This window comes from Thermobia domestica, chromosome 3, assembly GCF_964235325.1.
Source record: "Thermobia domestica chromosome 3, izTheDome1.hap1.1, whole genome shotgun sequence".
Lineage (NCBI taxonomy): Eukaryota > Metazoa > Arthropoda > Insecta > Zygentoma > Lepismatidae > Thermobia > Thermobia domestica.
In genome coordinates this window covers 349,179,991-349,203,930 of record NC_137456.1, presented here as the reverse complement: position 1 = coordinate 349,203,930, position 23,940 = coordinate 349,179,991, and the positions used below count along the sequence as shown (strand labels likewise).

At 38.1% G+C, this 23,940-nt stretch overlaps 1 protein-coding gene across 7 annotated transcripts in view; it reads left to right on the top strand.

Annotated features, from left to right (window-relative positions):
- The window catches only part of LOC145681291 (palmitoyltransferase ZDHHC20-A), a 149,758-nt gene that overhangs the window by 53,962 nt on the left and 71,856 nt on the right, over window positions 1-23,940 (top strand). For all 7 annotated transcript variants that reach the window (XR_014130758.1, XM_081752932.1, XM_081752930.1 and 4 more), the window contains one exon: window positions 1,100-1,226. Coding sequence is in view for 6 of the 7 variants with exons in the window: in XM_081752932.1 (XP_081609058.1) it covers window positions 1,100-1,226 (127 nt within the window). In the remaining variant the exon portion in view is untranslated. The remainder of the gene's footprint in view (window positions 1-1,099; window positions 1,227-23,940) is intronic.

Genomic DNA, 23,940 nt, shown 5'->3' with positions numbered 1-23,940 from the left:
TTTCATGCAGAGTACCAACCCTCAGAGTGAGAAAAGCAAATTTATTGTATAAGAATGGTACAAAGAACTCTATATTAAGTACCTTACTTACTATGTGTAATAAGAAAGAGTGGACTCTTAGAAATCAAGTTTGTATTTAGTTTTTAGTACTTTTTATGTTTTATACTGTTATAACAATTCAGACATGAGTTTCTTTTATAAATAGTTGTATTTTGTCATTAGACAATCTAATCATTAAGATTAGGGCTAGCCTAGTATTTTTACTTTGTTATACAGGGTTATTGTAAATGAGGACCCATTTTTAAAAATTCGTAGTAATTAAAGTACAAATCCAAAATGAACCATCTTTATACCAATGGAAAGAGGAAGGTTGAAAGTTCCGGTGGGTAATGATGGTTCCCGAAGTGGTCGGTAGATAGTCCGCCATTCGCGTTGGATAGGTCGCAGAGAAATGAAAACCTGGCTCTACACTTCTGGCCACCGAGATCTCCTGATCTCACCCCATGTGACTACTTATTATGGGGTTATGTTAAGGAAGCTGTTTACGTCCCACCTCTACCAATAAATCTGGACGATCTGCGGAACCGTATCACAGCTACCGTACACTCAGCAACAGTAGATACACTTGCTCGTGTGTGGGACGAGTTTAGCTACCGCATAGATGTTTGCAGTGCAGCAGACGGTGGACACATTGAATATTTATAATTCATTGCAAAAAAACTTTGAAACTTCCACTTTCCATTGGTATAAAGACTGTTCATTTTGGATTTGTACTTTAATAAATACACATCTTTAAAAATGGGTCCATCATTTATAATAACCCTGTATTTTGCTTTATGTGACTCAGTTTTAAACTATGTAATATAACAACTGTACTCTTATATGGCATAACTTTGAATTTTAAGCCTTTAAATTATATTGTGCACAAATATTCAATAATCTTGTACAGTGCTATACTTGACTAACGCTGTTATTAGCACTTTAAATATGTTATTAAATTAAATTAAATTTTTAGTATTAGTATTATATGAGGAATCTAGAAAATGTAATTTTAGTTGTGCTTATATATAAATGAAATTTATTTGTAATGTTCTTTCAGAGTCCTTTAGAGCACCAATGTTCATAAGTGGACCAGATAAAGATGGCTTTAGTTTAGGCTGCTACAACAACATTGTAGAAGTCTTTGGGGATGACAAAAGAACTTGGTTCTTGCCTCTTTTTACAAGGCAAGTAGTAGAGTTAACATTTTTATCTCTCAATTTTCATATTATAATACAGTTTTTCCGTAAAGAATACGGAAAGAAAGAATACGGAGAATTAAAAAAGTTATAATTTTTGTACATCATTCTTATTCTATATACAGGGTGTTACAAAAATTTGTCACAACGTTTTGTGAATAGATTCCTCACATCAAAATAAGGGGGGGGGGGGGGGAACTCATATGGATCTGTTGTCGGAAGTTTATAGTTTCGTAGTTACAGGGTGCCGGAAACGTGAAAAAATGAACTTTTAAAGATCCGTACTTCCACTACTAATGGATCGATCGTAGTCGGGTAAAGATATCACTGAGGTGAACTATCCAAATATCCATGTTTCAGAACCTCCAGTACTATCACAATCATTTTTAGAGAGGCTCTTTGGGAGTATTTGATCACTCTTCACCTACCTCTCTAAAAGTTGCTGTGCAAGTACTGGAGCATTCTTAAACATAGATATTTGGGTAGTTCACATACCAGTTCCTCAGTGATGTCTTGACCCGACTTCGAAAAGTCCTATAGTAGTGGACTATAAACTTGTTTCATGTTTTCGGCACCCTGTAACTCCGAAACTATCCACTTTTGAGCACAGGTCCATATGAACCTTTTTTCTTATTTTTTATGTAAGGAATCTGTTCTCAAAAAATTGACACATTTTTGCAACACCCTGTGTTGTATTGTGATAAGTTTGTGTGTCGTAACAACTTTTCTCCTCTCTAAATCGTTTACAGATCATAGTGAAAAGAAATTTCAGAAGGAATGCAGTTGTAAACGAATTATACCTGTATATCATACTAAAAGAAAATATTATTGTAATGATAATCTTACTTGAAAATTGTGTTATCTATTATTAAATTGTATACTTTGGATGTACTCTCATAGCCTTGATCATGAAGGGAACGTTCAGCTTAAAAAGTGAATATAAGGTTGAAGTAGGAAATTAGAAAGGTACTATGTATAGATTTTCAAAAGTACACAAGTGTGCGAAATTTATATAAATCAAAGAATAGCGCGGATCTACTTTTAATTAAAATTATCTAACATGTTTGGACAAAATCTTTTTATACATTCATAGCTCACCTGTCATCTGTGATTCCAATGTCTACACATTTCGCTATAGATTCGGTGACTTACGCTGTTGTATCTTGAAATATGCATAAAATATTCTCATTTTTTGCTTCAATATTTACTCACTTTTTAATCACACTCGTTTCGTGAACAGTGCCGGGCCGTGAAAAAGCAGCGTCCGGGGCGAGAGAATACGACGCTTCCCCTCTCCCTTACACACACACACACACACACACACATATATATATATATATATATATATATATATATATATATAAAATTGTGTGTGTGTGTGTGTGTGTGTGTGAGAGAGAGAGAGAGAGAGAGAGAGAGAGAGAGAGAGAGAGAGGTCGACACAGCAGCCGCGAAGCGCTACCATGGTTTGCGCGAAACGTATGAAAATTTTCAAAAGTAAACCCTGCTTTGCCTTGGTTTTGAGCACTTTTTATTACTTTTTTCTTTCCCTTTTATAGATGTGCACACGCATTTTCCCAACATGAGTAACATTATAGGACCACTTCCTAAAGCAGGAAGAGGATTTAAGTACATACTAGTAACATTCCAAGTAATTTTTCCTCTCTTTTCTTTCCTTCTTTTACTTTTTTCCTCCTGAATTTTGCGCCCCCATACTTCGGCGCCCAGAACCGTCGTCCCGTTCGCCACCCCACGGCACGGCACTGTTCGTGAACAAGGTTGATGACAACAGAAATATATATATCAGAGAATTTTGAAATCATTAGAATAAATGTCAAAGCATTGTTTTAAAAACAAAAGTTATCCATTTACGTATCTTTTAAAGGGTTTCTGCGAATAACTTTAATCCTAATATTTTACTAATGAGATTTCTAGCAAAAATGTAAAAGAGAGAAGTAAAATTAAGTTTTATTTGGAACAAATCTTTATATAAATGTGAATGCAGTACTTACAAATTGAGGTGGACAACTCAGATTTTCTTTCATTTTACCTCTTATTATCTTACTTTCTTCAAATCCTTAGGATGCTAATAGAGTTTAACTTAGCGAAATAAGTGCGAGCGGTCCCGGGTTCGATTCCCGGTGGGAGCACTCAGTCGAAAAAGTGTTAAACGCTTTTTCAGACTAGCCACCCTGAATGAGGTTTTCCTGGGTTTTCCTCATTCACACCAGGCAAATGCCGGGGTGGTACCTAAATTATAAGTCCCAGACCGCTTCCTTCCTTCCCCAATCCTTTCTTCCTTCCCTTTCCCCGGATAGTTTGCTCGCCGAGGGACGTCATCCCTCAAACGTGAAGGGCTAAATGGCCACTGATGCCGAAAGCCCAGAAATCGAAATCCTTCTTTAGCTAAATAAGAATGTAAAAATGGAAGATTATCTAGGTACGTTACCATTTATTGCAATTGTGAATAGCTAATCAAAGATGTGTAATTGTAGTGACTTGTCAGTATGATTTAAAGTGGGTTCGTTCTGTGCTGTGGCCGTTGATTGAAAATTATAGCCCGGTTATTATTACGAAGATAAGTCAAAAATTATCCGCAATTTTGACATAACTCTCCTTACATTGTCCATACAGACCTCTGTCCTCGTGTATTTTATTGTTATGCTGTTGTGGTCATGATATGAAAGTTTGGTCCCAATTCCTCCATTTGTCTTCCTTTCGTTGCAGTTAAATCATGGCCGCTCCATTAGAAGTATGCACGAAAGAGGAACAATATGCAGTTATCCGGTTTTTGTGGTCGAAAGGTGTGTTAGGGGCTGCAATCCATCAAAGACTTTCGGCACAATACCGGAACCGTATCTTGTCGCAACGGAATGTCTAGGAATGGGTTGAAAAATTCAAAAACGGTCGCACAAGTGTTACACACGAGGAAGGAGCCGGACGAGCATCTACGGCCATAAATGACAACATTGAGCGTGCATGTGACATAGTTCTTTTAGACAGACGAGTGACTCTTGGTGAAGTGGTACAGTCCGCAGCAAAAAAACTGCAACATGAGCATGTAAGTTTATTGTGAAACTACGCCTAACAACCCGACAATCAACATAATGTCTAAGTGGCACGAATCACGCCAGGAGAAACCTCTGCGTCCTCCCCTGTACACTTATTTTGGAGCAAAAAACTTCGTCGTTTCACAATAAACTTACATGCTCATGTTGCAGGTTTTTTTTACTGCGGACTGTACATTGTTCGGATGACTAATTTCCACTGCCCGTTGTTCTTCTTTGGTGCAAACTTTTAATGGAGCGGCCATGATCTTTCTACAACAAAAGAAAGACAAGTGGAGGAATTAGGATCAAAAGTTCATAGCATGACAACAGCATAACAATAAAATACACGATGATAGAGGTCAGAATGGAGAATATAAGAGCTACGTCAAAATTGCAGACAATTTTTGACTTAGCCTCGTAGAAGGAGTTTAGAAGTTTAATCTTTGTACCGAAGTAACAAAACAAACGTTTTTATAAGTAAAGAGCTTGAGGAACACTTATTTATATTTTCCTACACTTACTTCCGTGTTTCTTGAAGAAAAATATTTGTGAATTATCATTTGCTATATATGTAGTACAGAATAGAATTTACTATATACTACGTTCTCGATATCTTTAAATGCGTAGAATAGTCAGCGAAACTATTAACTAATTTAATGGATTTTATAATGAAGTTTATTCTCTTGGTGTAGAAAGTTCTTTATTGAGGTCCACCTGGAAGTTAATTTATGTTTAATAAGCTAGTTAGTCGGTACCATCAAAGCTGTAAGTTTTTTGTAAATGTGCAGTAATTTTCTTCGAAGTTTTTAAGTTTTTGGCAAGTTTGACAGAAGAAAGAGTTTTAAGAATTCTGTCGGTTGGGAGAAGCAGCAGCCCGAGTAGTCTTTGAAATGTATAACAGATTATCTCTCTCAAAAATCTTTCCTTAAGGAACAGCGCGGAGAACGTTAAAAAAATTTTTTTTACACTAAAAATACAAATCGTTGAGGAAAGTAATGTTTATTTAAAAATAATAAATGTATGGCAGTTTCGGCAACTAACTGAATATATTGATTTCACAGAGATTGAATATATATTGATTTCACTTCAGAGACAGTGTCTTACGAAGCCAATATGTTCACTTACTTGGCGAAACTGTCACACATTTATTATTTTTAAATAACCGTTGCTTTGCTCAACGATTTGTATTTTTAGTGTAAATTATTTAAGATAGTGAAGCTAGTATGAACCAGTAAGTTATTTTTTCTTTTTCTGAAGGAAGGATGCTATTGGCGAAGATGTTACGAGTGAATTATATTGTACCACCGTAATTATTCTACTGCTCTCAAGGGTAATGCATGCTAAAAAATACTCGCACTTAGATTCCCGGCGGAAGCTCATGTGGTTCGGATTCCACGTTAATCAGTAGGTCCACGGTCTCATATAGCCTCGCTGCTGAACGGGACGTGAAACTGAAAATCAGATCAACTCAGCTAAAATGCTCACAGTTTCGTTTTCTGAAAATGAAAGGCAAAATTTAGAGAGCATCTTTTTGTATAAGTTAAGGAATGTATGGTATAGAGTGACAATATTTTTTTTATAAGATGTTCATAACTGTGTTCAAAACCCGTCATGAACGTAGTGATACTTTCTAATGAACATGCGAAACAAATCCTAGGAAGAATAAGGATCCTTCCGACTGCAGGAAAAAATATTCTTCGGTGAGTGCAACAAATTTTTATTGTAAATGCACACGGCTTATACTTCACGTCTGACAGGTTTGTTTCACATATTTTCCCTCTAATTATGAGGGAGGATCAGAAACAGGTTACAAGGCCAATTTTTCTTGTTATAGAGGAATGAAGAATGTGCAGTAATTTTAAAACAGGGAGTTGGCAAATGTGGAGTTTCAGTTCACCTGCCACGTGCGGCGCTAGTTTTGTAGGTAAACACAAATGGTGACTTGTTTGGAAAACTGGTTTCAGTTATTGGATTTCTGTGGGCGAAAGAGGTAACCACGCCTGAAATTCACCGGCAACTGATAAGACATTTACGGAGAGACTGTAATGTCTCGTCAGCATTAGGGATGGCCAAAAATTTTCGAATCCGGATATCCCGAACCCAATGAGATCCGGATCTCGGATCTCGGTCCGGGATCTCAGATCTAGATTCGAAATTCGAATTTCTGATCGGGATCCGGATCTCTCGGATCAGAAATTCGAATCTCAGATCTTGATTCGTATCCAAACCTACATCTGAAATTGTGATGATAAAATTGAATATCTAAAATATACGTAAAAACTAGTCAATACTTGTCTTAACTGTTTGTTTTCTTAATTGTTAATGAAGTAGGTCTCTTGAGGAATTTTAAATATTCGAGTTTTGTATTCCGGTTTCAAATGTATTCTGGTTTCAGATCTTTCAAATCCCAGATGTGTGTGTATCGGTCCTGGAACCGGGCGGACCTAGATTCGACATTCGAACTCTCATCCGGATCAAATCAGATTTTTAATAAGGCAAGCAATTTGATCTTTAGAGTAGATCGAAGGAGACAAATAGACTTCTCAATATTCGTCTTAATTTTCTGCTTTCTTCTTCACGTCAGGACTTCCTGAAATTACTTTCGGCGAATTTTAGATATTCAAGTTTATCACAATGTGGGTGGGATGTGCGTTTGGATAAGAATCAAGATCTGAGATCCGAATTTCGGACCCAGATCCAAGATTAGAATTTCGGATCTCAGATCCAAGATTAGAATTTCGAATCCAGATCCAAGATTAGAATTTCGTATTCAGATCCAAGATTAGAATTTCGGATCCAGATCCAAGATTAGAATTTCGGATCCAGATCCAAGATTAGAACTTCGGATTCAGATCCAAGATTAGAATTTCGGATCCAGATCCAAGATTAGAATTTCGGATCTAGATCCAAGATTAGAACTTCGGATTCAGATCCAAGATTAGGATTTCGGATTCAGATCCAAGATTATAATTTCGGATTCAGATTCAAGATCCGGACCCAAATTCCAGAACCGAGATCCGGACTCAATCGGATCCGGATCTTCGGATCCGGCCAAATCCGGATCTGGCCATCCCTAGTCAGCATGTCGTAGAATGGTGTCGCAAATTCGCGGCTGGTAGAGAAAACGTCACAGACGAGAAGCGCAGTGGTCAACCCTGCTCGGCATCAACAGATTTGAACACAGCTCGTGTGGAGGAGCTGATTCAGAACAGCAGGAGGATCGCATTACGGCATCTGATGGCAGAATTAGGAGTGTCTTTTGGAAGCGTTATTCACATTGTGCGTGATATTCTGCACTACCGGAAAGTGTCTTCCCGATGGGTTGCCCGCAATCTGTCCAACCAACACAAGGAGAAAGTTTCGCTGGGACATCATTTACCACCCTCTCTATAGCCCGGATCTCGCTCCAGTCGACTTGAATCTGTTTCCGCACTTGACATAGCATCTACTTCACTAGTCGCTCCGCTTCAGACGAAGAGGTGAAGCACTTCGTGACAATGTGGCTAAACAAAAAGGAGAGGGATTTTTACCAGGAGGGAATCTTCAAACTCATCCTACGATGCGACAAGTGAATCAACCGATGTGGAGACTTTGTCGAAAAATAACCTAATGTATGTTCTATCTGTTGGCTGTATAGCTTGTATGAAATAACATATACACGTTTCACTGCAGGCTTTGTAATCTTACATTCTGATCATCCCTCATACATGAGCATTGAACTCGCGCTGACAGAAAGAGTTTTGGTTCAGTGCTCAATAAGGCTCGCAATCACTCACCACTCGCACTTAGTAACTTCATTGGGGCTTGTGCTCGTTCGAACTCGGGCTCTGGCTCGCTGTCCACTTACAGAGCGTGCACTCTGTTGTTGTGGTTTGGAGCCGGGCTCACGAGTGCGAACATATCTGCCGCTCAGTTATTCAATAACATACAGGGCCTCTTGGGAGGAAGTGGTAGTACTGTGGGTGATTCTAAGCAAGAAACTTCATATAAACATAAGTCCTATCCTCAACGGTTTGAGAGCTATAGGTTGTGAACCATTTTTGGCCTTATGTTATTTATTGTTCACCCTGTAGTTATTCTAAAGGGTTTCCTATAGAGAACGCAAGTTTTGAAATGCTCGCCATTTCTATTCTCATAAGTTGGCAGCATTGAACGTTATACTATTTTCATCTGTTGTCTTTGTGGTTAGTAGTCATTGTGCGCCGAATAGCATGATCGTATTTTTTTTTTCTGTACGGGTAGGAATTCATAACATTTGTAATGAGTTTTCACTATAACAACATGCTGTTCCGTTGTGAAGCGCTCCATTCCTACTAGGGATGGCCACAAAGTTTCGGTTCTGGCAAACCGGTTCAGCGAGGAATCGGTTCTTGAAGATCCGATTTTCAGAACCGGTTCCAGACCTGGATCTGAAAACCTGGTTCCAGAACCGAATCTTAGGGATCGGCTCCACACCTGGATCTGAAAGCCCCCCAAAAACTGTAAAGGAGGCACAAAGTTCACCTTCAAAACACTGCAAAGGGGACCACGCGCTTGTGCCCTCCCCGCCCAGACACGTTTGTGCCCCCCAGGAAAACAATTTGGTCCACCAGGGTGTTTAGCCAAATGAATGAATTTGCCTGTTTAGCCAATGAGTTTGCTAGTTACACAGTTTGTTTAGGCAAATGAGACAAGCGGCCGCCGCCTGGGCGCCTGCCTATTGCTTCCACCATTTCATCTAACACACTGTTCACAGCCTGCCAGCAGCTCTGGTTTAGCGTAGGGATGGCCACCGGAACCGGTTCCAGACCTGGATCCGAAAACCCGGTTCCAGGCCTGGATCCGAAAAACCGGTTCCGAAACCGGATCTTCTAGAACCGGATCCGTTCAGGGCCGAAAACCGGTTCTGGCCATCCCTAATTCCTACCTGTACAGAAAACTGACGATCATGCTATTCGGCGCTCCGTGACTACTAACCACAAAGACAACAGTTGAAAATCATAAAACGTTCACTGCTGCCAACTGAAAATAGAAATGGCGGGCATTTTAAAAGTTGCGTTTTTTTATGGGACACATTTTGTAGAGGTAGGACATGGTGCACTTGAAAGGTGTTGGGAATGACCTTTTCAACAATATGCAATATGTAGCAGTGGTGTCTTTGGAAGAAGAATATGAGAATCAATGTTGCTATCCAATTTCCTTAAACAATTTTAAAATATTCTTAACTTTCCCAGACTTCCCTCAATAACTTTCCTTCCAAGGACACCGCTGCCATGTGTTGCATACCGTTAAAAAGATCATTCCATCACGTTTCAAGCGCGCTATAGCCTCTTCTGTAGAATAACTACAGGATGAACAATAAGGAACATAAAGTGAAAAGTGGTTCTCAAACCATGAGAATAAAACACTTTATTATTATTATTATTATTATTATTATTATTATTATTATTTTTTTTTTTTTTTTTTTTTTTTTTTTTTTTTTTTTTTTTTTTTTTAATACCACGGATGACTTCAAAGTTAAACCTTGAATCTGGGGATAACCTATATATTTCCTGAAAGAGTTTGTCAAGTAAGTTCCAAAACAATTCTCAGTTCCTTGCCCAGAAGTGACCCCACCCCTTCAGGGTTGGAAATATATAGAATAACTTGACCTATATGTCCTATATATCAAAGTGATCTGCATGACTAGTAGTTTAAGAATGCCTAGTAGATATGCACTACTCAATTATATCCTATATTAATGAATAAAACCAAAAAAACATGATTATTTCACCATAAATATTCTCTATCAGTGGACCTATAAAGTTGGGAAAAGCATATCCGTAATATCCTGTCAACAGTAAGTCATTTGGTATCACAACTAATGTGAATCATTGTTATGGCTAGATGTTACACATTCGGTTTACGTATTTCAATTTCTATATTTTCCACGATTTCACCTATATACGTTGTCAGATCAGTAAGTTCATTATATATTTGTCAACTGCTCATCTAGACAAGTTGTTTGATAGTTCACACGGTACAAAAACGTTCAATAGATTGAGTTACTAATTAGAGACAACTAGTCGTAGTTGTAATTTGAGCTCATTTATTCGATCTGAACAGCTCTTTCTTTATAGGTCTATAAACCCGATCCCCCCCCTCCTTCAGGGTTTAAGCCCTCTAGCCACGACAAAGCCAATGAGAGGGAAGAAGGCTCCGACTGGATGTTGTTTGTCAGAGCTTTGCTTTAGTTTTTGGCTATGTGTGAGTGTCATATAACTCATACATGTCGCTTCTGGCAAGATGATACTGCCAGGACGTGCCCTTTGTTTTTAAGGTGTGAGGGGCAAGTAACTCTCACTGTTTCACGATCACTCTACGGCGTCATAGTGAGGTTCACTAATATAGGATATTTATAGTGAAATAATCATTTTTGAGGTTTATTACCTTGATATAGGATATACAGTAAAACCTGTTAACTTGGCTACCTGTTTATCTTGGCCTGGTTGGTCTTGAACCTGCATTTTCCCATAAGACATTCGTTACTTATTACTCTGTAAGTTAGCCACCTGTCTATCTTGGAAGTTGGCCGCATTGAAGCAATATTTATCCTATGATGATGATAAATTTACCTGCGTATCTTGGCCACGCAAAATAAGTTTTATTTTTCTTAACTCTTTCGTATTCCCGTATGAGAGTCAAATGTTCTGTATTTGTTATTGAAAACAGAGAAGCATAGATTCCCACGATTTGTTCTTGGAGGTCAATGGCCAGAACACTGCCCTGACAAAGGGGTGATGAAGGAAGATGTGAATAAGGAAAAGCACGTACAGGAATTCAGGAAATGGTCGTCCGTATTTGTTTACCCTGTATGTTTTGGTAAAACCATTAACTATATCGGCTCCTTTCATCAATGGAGAGCGTTAGTAATTCCAGAGAATTCTCAAAGTTACAACTAACCATCTCAATTCTCATCTATTGGCAAATGACAGCTTGTCGAAAGGTAGCGGTTGCTTTGAGATATGAATTCCCTTAAGATTTTCTCAAAACATCTTTCGCTCCAAGGGAAACACTTGTAGCTCATTAGCAAGAGGTGGTTAACTACATAATTAGAATATGCATATGTACCAAAAAGAATAAAAGACATACGTCTACAATGAACCACCATGAGTAAATTTATTATTAATAACTGATTTTCTACTTTCCAAAAGGTGTCTACAGAAAATATTTATCACTGCCGAAAAAAATCATATAAACTGCATATAAATTATTCAATTTATAATTTTGCTTTTCTTGTTTACAATCTGAATAACTCAGTGTACTACAATATCAATTTCAATAAACTGCGTACATACGTTTCGATTTTATGGTTGTTTGTGTTATTATGTTTTCAATCCGAATAATTCAGTGTACCAGACTAGTTTTCAGGAAGAGACAGGTACATATATTAAATATACTGTAGTAATTTTTTCTAATACTGGTATTGTCATAATTACTCTATATACATTATTTAAAAGTAGCCGTTGTGCGACTGCTTATTAAAATTATACAATCAAGTAATACTAGAAACCCTATTCTAAAAATACACCAGTCACACTTATTTTCTGTAAGTTGGCCACCTGTCTAATTTGGCCACTTTTCAATGGAACCGATGGTGGCCAATATACAGGTTTCACTGTAATTGGGTAGTGCATATTATATTCTTAATCTAATAGGCACGCAGAGTACTTTGATATATAGGATATATAGGTCAAGTTGTTCTATATATTTCCAACCCTAAAGGGGTGGGGTCACTTCTGAGCGAGGAACTGAAACCTATTTTGGAACTTGCTCGACAAACCTTTTCAGGAAATATATAGATTATCCCCAGATTCGAGATTCAACTTTGGAGTCATTCCTAGTTAGAATCACCCATACTACATTCTCAAAGTATTGCCACTTCCTTCCGGGACACCCTGTACATCTGTCAATGTTGATACCATTTACTGATACATTCGTTAAACTGTTCGGAAGATCACTCACTCTTCGATTTCATTCTTAATTGTACATTGTTAAGTGTAGTTTTCATGTGCTTAAATGTGCTGGACATAAAAATCGTCACCAAAAAGTTTCCAAATCAAGAAAATTTATAAAATGTGTTGTAAAAAAAATCAAGTACATGATAGTGTCACATAATTATGTATATACACTTTAACAAAGGTGTGTAATTTCTAAACTGAAACTATAGTAAGTCACAAAAATAATTAAATAATCCGTGAAAGGAATTAGCCATTAGACTTAACTCATTTTTAGTAAAACGACCATATTATTATTTTTTTTTTTAAAGTGATTATAAAACAAAGCAAAATTCAAATTTTGTAAAGTTTCTTCACGTGGTATGAAAAGACCGGATGAACTGTAGGTAACGCGTCTACTCTTTGTGAAGAAAGTAAAGAGCACTGCAAGTCATGCTCGGTAGTTGTAACCAAAATAAATCAAAGACATTAGGATGTACGTACAATTGAGATACGAATATGCTACAGGAATAAGAGGCATTGGGGGCACACCATAGTCTAATGGTTATAGCGTTGGATTCATTTCCGCGTGGTCCCGGGTTCGATCCCGGCCGGTGCTTCCCCAATTTTCGGCGTTCATCTAGCGTCGTGAGGCCAACTGGGGAGTTATGTGAATAAAAGATGTGATGGCAACGCGACGGCTGACCACGTGTTCGTTGCTAGGCTGGACATAGTTCCACCAGTCGCTAACAGATGGCGTGCAGTGGCTCAGTCCCGCAAATGGGCCGTTACACCAACTGGTGGTGGTTAATAAGAGGTACTAGTTAAGCCAGGATTAAGAACTCTTTGAAGTTCATGACTATCTGTAGTTGGGTGATCTTAATGACTGGCTGGTCCATAGTTTAATGTCCCACGTTTAATTATCTGGAGCCTGCAGGGAATTATTATAAATAAATTAATGTAAATAATGACGACTTAATTCGTAGAATCAGAAAGTTGAGGGAAACTTAAATCACTGAGTAAAAGCCAATAAAACTTAAGTCAAATTCTTGCTACGTTTCGGCACCTTACAGTTCCTTCTTTATCCTGCTCTTTCTGAAAACTTAGGAGCTTCTTTCCGTTTATAATACGTGGAAATCTTTTCCTTGGCTCGTCGTCTTCGATCCTTCTCTCTTATTTTTCAAAGGACTCTATTTTCGTCTGCTTTTTCAGAATTCCTTTCCATTCCTTGCTTATGCGTAATTCTTCTTCATTCCAGTTCATTGCAAATTGTTTAATTTGTTTTATTTTCTTCCTACCATCGTCGTACTTTCTTTATCTAATGTTATATGAATACTGTTTTGTTATGCTCATTTTCCCGTCATGTTCGTAATTTCGCATTATTTTTCTCTTTACATCATCCTTATGATGTTTATTTTTTTCTTTTATAGTTCTTTGTTTCTCTTTTATACTCGTACGTATATCATCTCATGTTCTCTGCACATGACTTTTTTTTTAATTTTTCCTCACCTTTGTCCCTATTTTTTTGGTTTTTCCTCTGGCTATCTCATGTATTTTCTACGATACGTCATATCCGCTCTTTCCTAAACGATCTTATTTTCTCCTATTTCATTGTTTTTATGCCATTTTTCAGCTGTCGTTCTCTTCGAATTCATGACTTTCCAGAGTCATGCTTTTAATAAAATTCTTAGTTGCTGTATTTGCATCTCTTTTATGACAATATACTCCTGTGTCATATTTTGTTTGGTATATTTTGTTTGGTTGCAAATTTTCTTTCTTGACCCACCGCCTCCTGAACTACCTTGTGGCTATATAGTTAGTCTACTCGCCTTTGGTGCGGGAGACCTGGGTTCGATTTCCGGTGGGAGCTTTTGTAGTTCGGATTTCATGTTAAGCTGTACATACACGTTTCATATAGCCTCAATGCTAAAAGGGACGCTAAATTCCAATCCAATCCACCTACTCTTACTCCTCCTTTTTCTCATTATTATTACAGTAGACTCCCGAGTATCCGGCTCGCGACTATCCGGCCTACTTTTCCTTCGTAATAAAATGAGGAAGGCAAGGCGTTGCATTGGCAACATTGCCAAGGCATTGGAAGCGGGCGTCTAATACGATCCTCCTACGTGTCGTGTGCAAAATGCAAGTTGTGATAGGAAAACAGTAGCGTTCTGCTCCTTGTTCATAGTACGAAACGCCGCTGTTCCTGATTATAACTGTACAGTACGTACAGTAGTGTATTCGTAAATTGTTCTTAGGGTATGCTTAATGTTCATAAAGAAATGAGTTCATAGAACTCCGACCTATCCGGTTCTTTTGTTACCCGGCCTGCCCTCCCGCCACATTAGGCCTGGTACTCGGGAGTCAACTGTATTTTTGCTTCAGAAAGTGAATTCTCGTGTCCTTTCTAGTTTTATTTCTTCCCTTTTCGTCCTTCCACTTAAGTACCTGAGAAAATTTGTCCACTTTAAAAAAATGATGGATCCTGCTCACCGGAGGTGATCATTCTGTCACTGAGCTACTACGCCTCTGTTTGAATTATACCTTTAAAAAATATTTGGATTAAAAGATTTTAATTCGATTTACAAATTATAAAACTAAGTATAAGATGTTACTTAAACAAGTTCCTGTTTCAGTTCTGCTTGTAGGAAATATTGTAATATGTTTAGGGGCTGGTCTTCCGTGGTAGGTATTATAATATGTATTTTTGTAGTAATCTTTGCAGAACCCGGGAAAATGTACGCTGACGGCATGCGTACTAGTTACTAGATCAGGAGCCACAAAGGGCTAATACATGTGTGTTCATTCTTTCATATTTCTCGATGACTTAAACACGTTGCGGACCTACAAGCTTGTCATGAAAGTGTAAAACAAGGAGATGGCTTGTTGTTCGTTTTCTAGACATTAGTTCTACGAGGGGTAAAGCCCAGCACTCATCCGGAATGTGTTAAGTAGTATTTACTTAACAGATGATATTTAATTATAATAAACATTACTTTTTTGTTTGGAACATAGTAATAGAGCAATAAATATTCTTACTGCATTGGTTGGAGCTACGAAAAATTCAAATAAAGCTAGGAAACTGGGAGAAAATGAACTGTAATTTAAAGGTGAACATTTAGTAGACACACTGAACGGCAGGGGGCATCCACTGAATGTAGGTGTGTTTCGGTCATGAAGGATCTGTTGTAAAAATAACGTAGATACATTTTCCTCATGTACACTTTCAAATGTCTGTTTGTTTTGTAACAAAACCGCATCCAAATAATGTTAAGAACCAACCCTGCTATCGCCATAACTTATCCGTTAATGTGTCGTTCTACGTTGCCTTATATCCAAACTTTCCTGAAGCAACTGAAACTCTTTACTAGGAAATAAATAAATAAGTCAGTTTATAAAGCCCATTTCGACCGAACACGGCAGGAAGCATGGTCCTCTTTTATTTTGTTAAATTTTAAAGGTTGCAAATTTAAGCATATTTCTTTCATTAGGGTTAGAATCTATTGTTTAATTTTCACAGTTAAAAAAATCTGAAAGATAATCCACGACCTGCAGACCACCCAAATTCGACACAAATGTTCCCAGAACATGACAACACAGAAAACTGTCATCTTCGTTAACTATCCAATCATAACTAAAACCCACACTGATTTTGGTAACATTCTAGACTACCTACAGTGCTGCGACACTGGACAGCATCTGATACCAGGATAGCTTACAGATTTTACTAAAAGAAACGACACCCTCCTTTTTCTTTCATTGGATTTTATTCCGTGAGACGTTCATCTGGTTTCCTGTGTAGTTGAGAAACAGGCTACATGGTTGCTCGGTGATGAATGATTAAAAGATATTTTCGTGTACACTGAACTGACAATCAACACTGGATACAGCGATTACAGTTACAAATAGAATCAGGTTATCCTTTGCCATAAGAGGATATTGGGGTTTGTTACTGAATTAAATTGTTGTTACTGTTGGAATACTTCTTCTTGGGAGAACAGCGAAGTAAAGAAATACCAGATCTATTCAGTGGAAAGATGAATGACCGTTCATATTCACCAGGTGGTATTGGCATTGTGATTGCGGCATCCACTCAGCGTCGTGAGCACAATTGGGAAGCTAGGGAACTCCGGTGTAGAAAGTCGGAAGTAACGGCGAGAGGAGCCGATGTGCTAACCACATCACCTCAAGACATGAGTGTCTCAAAATAGTAGCCTTTGGCACCTCAAAAACTGTTGCAGCAAGTGTTTAGTTTTGAACTTGCATTGGTGTGTGTCAGGCTAAATCTGAATAGAAGAAAAATATCTCAGTAGTTAAGTTGAACCTTTATCCACCAGAGAAGCAAAGTTGAAGCTCTGTTCACCAGGGAAGCAAAGTTAAAGCTCTATTCACCAGGGAAGCAAAGTTGAAGCTCTATTCACCAGGGAAGCAAAGTTGAAGCTCTATTCACCAGGGAAGCAAAGTTGAAGCTCTATTCACCAGGGAAGCAAAGTTGAACCTCTTCACCAGGGAAGCAAAGTTGAACCTCTTCACCAGGGAAGCAAAGTTGCACCTCTATTCACCAGGGAAGCAAAGTTGAAGCTCTATTCACCAGGGAAGCAAAGTTGAAGCTCTATTCACCAGGGAAGCAAAGTTGAAGCTCTATTCACCAGGGAAGCAAAGTTGAACCGCTTCACCAAGGAAGCAAAGTTGAACCTCTTCACCAGGGAAGCAAAGTTGAAGCTCTATTCACCAGGGAAGCAAAGTTGAACCGCTTCACCAAGGAAGAAAAGTTGAACCTCTTCACCAGGGAAGCAAAGTTGAAGCTCTATTCACCAGGGAAGCAAAGTTGAAGCTCTATTCACCAGGGAAGCAAAGTTGAAGCTCTATTCACCAGGGAAGCAAAGTTGAAGCTCTATTCACCAGGGAAGCAAAGTTGAACCTCTATTCACCAGGGAAGCAAAGTTGAACCTCTTCACCAGGGAAGCAAAGTTGAACCTCTTCACCAGGGAAGCAAAGTTGAACCTCTTCACCAAGGAAGCAAAGTTGAACCGCTTCACCAAGGAAGCAAAGTTGAACCGCTTCACCAAGGAAGCAAAGTTGAACCGCTTCACCAAGGAAGCAAAGTTCAACCGCTTCACCAAGGAAGCAAAGTTCAACCTCTTCACCAAGGAAGCAAAGTTGAACCGCTTCACCAAAGAAGCAAAGTTGAACCTCTTTACCAAGGAAGCAAAGTTGAACTCCTATCCACCAGGGAAGAAATATATCGTCGGTGCGCCTCGAAGAACCACTATGTGTTAAAACCACGACTTTTCAGGAGAAGTAAAAAACATTCCAAACTTAAAATTTTCCCAAATACGCGTAAATACTTGGAAAATATAGTAAAATTGGGTCTGCGTATATTATGCTCTGGATACTGTTGTAGCTTGCTTCAACAATATTATATTACTATTTTTGTGTTTACGTAGCACATGTCGGTTTATCTTTTGCGCCTTTATAAGCACATAGAGAATCAATACGTACGTGATTGAGAACTTGAAACGTTTAATTTCAATCTATAATTTTTAGTTGTTGTGGCGAAACAATTGAATATTCACTTATCACATTATAAGGAACGCTGCCTGACAGCTTTCAGGTTTATTTGCACGGTATAACTCATTTTCGACAAAAACATTACATAGCGGTTCTTCGAGGCGCAGCAACGGTATAACGCTGCATTCAGTAATATTTGGAGTGTGGAAGAGATCGTGCACTTGCTGTTTGTACAGAAAGCACTAGGCTTCGTCCGGTATTTGCAACACTATTAAGGGACTTCTTCTAAATTGCTGTAGATGAGAATTGTCAAGACAGCTGCTTCAGTTCTTTTTTTCTGGAATGTGTGAGGAATTAGAGAGAGAAGAACCAGGTCTATTAAATACCAGAATATTAGATGTAGCTATCATTCTCAGTGGAGCAGGAAATCTCTCAAAATCTTACGGCTTGCGTAAATATTAGAAATTCACTCACTTTTCAGTTCATGGAATGAAAACCAAAATATACTTTGGTGGAAAATAACAAACATCCAAAAGGAAGTGACTTAGAACACCATATCCTCGTGAGTCACTGGCAGAGGGTAATAGATGCAATAATAACAGCACCACACTGTGGATGCAGTAGGAAGCGAATACTTTCGTTGGAAATCTGAGCTGTTACAGAAGTTGGTAACCTGCCGTAGAAATGGATGTTTTTTTTCGTACTATGCGTCCTATTGGTTGTGAACAGTGAAGACATGCTGGAAGCATGGGTGAGATCAGTTCGTGGAGTTCGAGTTTGAGTGAGGGCATACCGTGGTCCTTCCACAGAATAGCACAGTATGTTGTATGGAAGATTTCTGCTGTTTATCAGCGTTGGCCCCTTTTGTCTAAGGAGGGTGCACGTACAGATCAGCCCTGTTTCTGATAACAGCGGCATAGGGACGCACGCCTGAATATTCACATCATAGATTAGAATTAAATGGTGCAGCTAGGATCAGTGCAAGTTCGCTGGAAGCGATGTATAATAAATTACTCGAATTTCGCTCGAATATTCAAGTCACCAGGTTTTAATCTTCCTCTGGTAATGTAGTTGTAATTTCTTTAAGTATAGTGTTAAATTATCAATCTGTCTTGCATAAGTGTTCTGCTCGATGGTAGTAGCTACACTGCTTATCAAGACGTACTTAGACGGGATCGCTAAACCCGTAGAGCATGGAGGGCAGTAGCAAAGATATGTTAAGAATTTCTAAATGAAAAGTAACAGTCCGTAAAGAAAATCTCATAAAATTAATTCTTTCTTCGAGGCTAATTGGAAATCAATTTTTACTTTCTAGTTGTTAACCCTTTAAGAACGAGCGTGGCTTATAAACACAACGGTTTGTTTCGTTGATGACGGGTGTGGTATATGAACATATGGCCGATCTTTCGTTAAAGACAGGTGTAACATGTAAACAGCCAATAGTTCCGTTAAGGACTAGTGTGGTATATAAACATAATCGTTTAGTTGAAGACATGTGGCATATAAACACACAGATCGTTCCGTTAAAGACTGGTGTGGTTTATAAGCATCATTTGCGTTTAATTTAAATAAATCTACCCCAAAGTATTCCAATATAATAAAAACTTCAGCCTGAAAATATATTTTTTTCGTCTCTGAAGAAAGACTGATTCAAAATGTCTGTCTCTAAAGGGTTAATAACATAGCCATAAAAATGTAGTTCTAAACAAAACAGTTGCTAACGTTTACTTCTGCTTCATCGTCATTAGCAGTGTTCAAGATGTGCTTTTTTGTTGTAATTTTGTTTGTAAGTAATGTAAATAGTTATTTGCATGTTTGTGGCTAAAAGTGTGTTTAGTAAACTAATGCACATTGACAGAATTAGTAAAAGAAACACTTGAACTCTTGTTAAATCGTTGATCCTTATTTGTAATGGTTGTTGTGGTATCGGTAATTTATAATAGTGCCAAGAACAAAGTCCAGCTGCATAGATACTGTTAGATACGCTAATTCTCATATTAGCAGATTTAACCTTTAGGAGTTCACGCAATTATATTTAGCTACTCTTATGTAACCTCTTTGAAGCTCAAGTAACCATATGTAATTACATTTGTTTAAATAATACTATATATACAGGGTGTAAAGAAAGGTTGTTTACAACGCTTGGGAGGTGATTCTACGGATGAAAACAAGTAAAAATGTCTATGTAACACAATGTCCATCTCGGCCTCCTAACTGAGTTACGGACGTCCAAAAGGGTGGGAAAATGAACTTTGAAGGCTAATTCTGGCAAAACGACAAGAGATAGAAGAACGGTGTTAGGCGGTCCACACAGAATCTCAACATGGACTATCCAAAGATACTAAGATTAGATGTGTACAAGGCGAGCGCAAGGGATTCCCCAAAGGATGCGAAGCATGCCGCGGACGTTATGAGGGCAAAGTGAGGTGAGAGGATATATGTCTCTTGCGCTCGCCCTGTACACATCTAATCTTAGTATCTTTGGATAGTCCATGTTGAGAGTCTGTGTGGGCCGCCTAACACCGCCCTTATATATATTTGAAAGTGCTATTGTTCTAATTTACTAGTAACTACGAGAGGAGCCCGAAAATAAGTTTCCTCAGGTGACTATGGACAGAGGTGGGAATGCAAGACCAAAAATAGCATGTGACATTCAAGATCGAACGTACCTTAATTTTTCCACACAAGCACCATGTATCGTGGCGGGCATAAGTCTTTGACCAGGTAATGGCGACTGCTTTGAAACAAATTCAGAGTATTTGAATTAAATCGATCATATCTGTAGTTTCCTATGGAGAAGAAACAAACTTGTGAACCAAAGGTTTAAGAACAACTCAAGTTATTAATATAAACTTTGCCAAAGATTATTCACTTATATCATCATAAAAGAAATACGAAAGACGTTTTGAATCGAAGAAATATAACATACAACTTTGCAAGCGGAGGCAAAGAAACCTAACGTAACCAGACAAAAGACGAATCGTTTACCACGTAGTGATGGCGGTTCATTGGTCAAGGCGCTTGACCAGTAATCTGGAGGTTCTTGGTTCGAATCCACGTCGGGCATTTTTTTTTTTTTTTTTTTTTTTTTTTTACTTTAGGATTTTGGATGGCGATTGTTCAGCGATGACATACGTTTTATTATAGTCAGATATTTGAATACTCGGATGTTTCAATACTTGAACTATCAAATCTTCAGGAATAATAATAATAATTATTATTATCTCGTAGAAGATTAAAAGCTAGGACCTAATTATTGCTCAGGTCATACCATTACAAGCAGAAACGTGACATTTGGAAAGAATATTTCGGTTTTGTTTAATGTTGCCCACGAGAAGACGAATTTCTCATCTCGTTTCTAAAACAAAAAATATAACATGAAAATCACCATTTTACATTCGAGACGGAGCAAGGCTAACTCAAATTATCGTCTCGCTTTGGAGATGAGAATCGAGACGAGACGAGACGAAACGTATCGTAAACATTTCTCGTCTTGTCTCGATTCTCGTGATAGTGTATGTCCATTCTTTAAGTAACAAGGCTCTGTAGACTGAATCTTATAGGTTATTTTGTTACTTTGTATTTCAGAGGTCATTGAATTATGGGCTGTGTAGATATTTTTGTAGCAAAGCCTTTATAATTACCTCTGCATATCCTAAAAATTAGTTTATTGTTGCAAAATTAGTTTGTAGCAAAGCCTTAGTGTTGCATGATATTCAGATATCTTTATTACAATTATTTTCCTTAAAACATAGAGTAGAATACTTTCTACATGAAAGTTAGTGGAACGCTTTAGTTTAAAATTTGGGTAGTTGTAGAGGTGTCTCTTGAAGGTACGGAACCCCTTCCCCGAAACCTCTACTTTTAAGTAAGTTTTGCCAAATTTTAGGGTACATTAAAACTTTTAATACCATTATTATTATTATTATTATTATTATTATTATTATTATTATTATTATTATTATTATTATTATTATTATTATTATTATTATTTGGTCTAGGAATTAATTCGTGCGGTTGGTACGCACACATTGAAGCTGTAGTACAAACACAAAATACATAAATACCTTAAGAAAAATATTGTCCATCGCTAGCCACCACTTTCGCCCATCTGTCAGGCAATGTACGGATTCCGTGGCGAAAGAAGTCCTCATCCTTGGAAGCGATCCAGTCAGAGACCCATGTTTCGATATCTTCTGAAGAAGTAAACCGCTGTCCAATCAAATCGTTGTTCATGCAATCGAACAAGTAGTAGTCCGAAGGAGCAACGTCTGGTGAATACGGCGGGTGGGGTAAAACTTCCCATCCGACATTTTCTAAATAGGTTTTGACCGGTTTTGCGACATGTGGGCGAGCGTTATCATGTTGAACAATAAGTTTATCATGTCTGTTCTCCCATTCTGGTCGTGTTCTGGCCAGAGCTTGCTTCAAACGCATTAATTGTCGTCGATAACGTTCTCCATTCATAGTTTCACCCGGTTGCAGCAGCTCATAGTACACCACACCTTTCATATCCCACCATATGCACAGCATAACATTTGCACAGTGAATATCTCGTTTTGGTTGTGATGGACCTGGTTCACCTGGTTTCACCCACGCTTTTTTTCGTTTAGGGTTCTCGTAATGGATCCACTTCTCATCACCCGTAATAATTCGATGCAGAAACCCCTTTCTGCTCTGTCGTTGAAGCAGCAATTCGCAAATGGTTTTTCGTCTTTCAACGTCTCTGTCTTTCAATTCATGTCGAACCCAATGTGACATCTTTTGAATCCTTCCCATGGCTTTCAAGCGTTTGGAGACTGTTGTTTGATCAACGCCTAATGCTGCTGCAAGTTGTTCCTGCGTTTGACACGAATCCTGCTCGAGCAATGCTGTCAATTCTTCGTCTTGAAATTTTTTTGGCTGTCCAGCTCGCTCTTGGTCTGCCAAGCCGAAATCACCACTTCTAAACCGTGCAAACCACTTCTGACACGTTCGCTCAGCTAGAGCATGGTCACCATACACTTCCACCAAAATACGATGACTTTCAGTCGCACTTTTCTGCATGTTAAAGTAATGCAGCAGGACACCCCGCAAAAACATTTTATCAGGCACAAATTGCGCCATGTTCACTTAACTACAAACTGGTGTTGTTGACGCTTTAATCCACTGCCCTATACTACGAACGATACGCGATGACAGGGGTTTGCAACACATGTGTGGATACACGGAACTCTGGGACGCTCCGATCGTTGCGCCATCTCTTGTCCACCCGCACGAATTAATTCCTAGACCAAATATTATTATTATTATTATTATTATTATTATTATTATTATTATTATTACTGAAGTGTTGTGAACTGAATGGTTCACCCTGTTCCACCCAGCTCCTGCCTAGTAGGCATTGTGCTGGACAAACACCGTGTGTGTGTGTGTAGGTTTTCTCCGGATTCCGCTTCCACTCACTTTCTTTGTTCCAAAATTTCTTTCATTCTCATCATCGACGTCTTCTGTAGCTTAGCCGGCATAACCATTACTTAAAAACAAATTTTCTTAGGGCTCTTGTGAGTTCAGTAGCCCTACTTTCTACTGCAAACATTCCGTTTAATATTTAGCTAGTTGTAGGGACGTATGCGTATCCTGATGATCCTGACACTTCTCTCCAATCCCGATAATTTTGTAATTTTTGCCTAACACTAGAGGCGATTTTATACATTTTAATACAATCTGTCCTCATACGGAATTTATCTTCTATATTATTATTATTATTATTATTATTATTATTATTATTATTATTACTGAATATTTGAGACCTCAATATTAGTCCTATTAAAATGCATTAAGCATACTGAAGTTAAGAAAAATATAAAGAAATGGACCCTCTAAAGGATGAATTGCCTTATAAGAGATACTTTGGAAGGGAAAGAAGGGGAGAAAGGTGTCAGCTCCTGGACAATGCGACAATCGAACCTTCGGATGCCTTAACGGAAACTAAGTAGAATTTGCCTTCATTATTATACATAGTAACGCCGTTTCTTTGGGTAAAAGACTTTGGATTATGTATGCGTTACGTTGATATTTTAACAAAATATGCATACAAATATATGAAAAGAATAGTTCCTATTTACAAATTTTGGTTGAACAGATATATGGAACGTGTTGGAAATGGTAAACGACAATATTATTATTATTTCTAGTAAGAGTGGA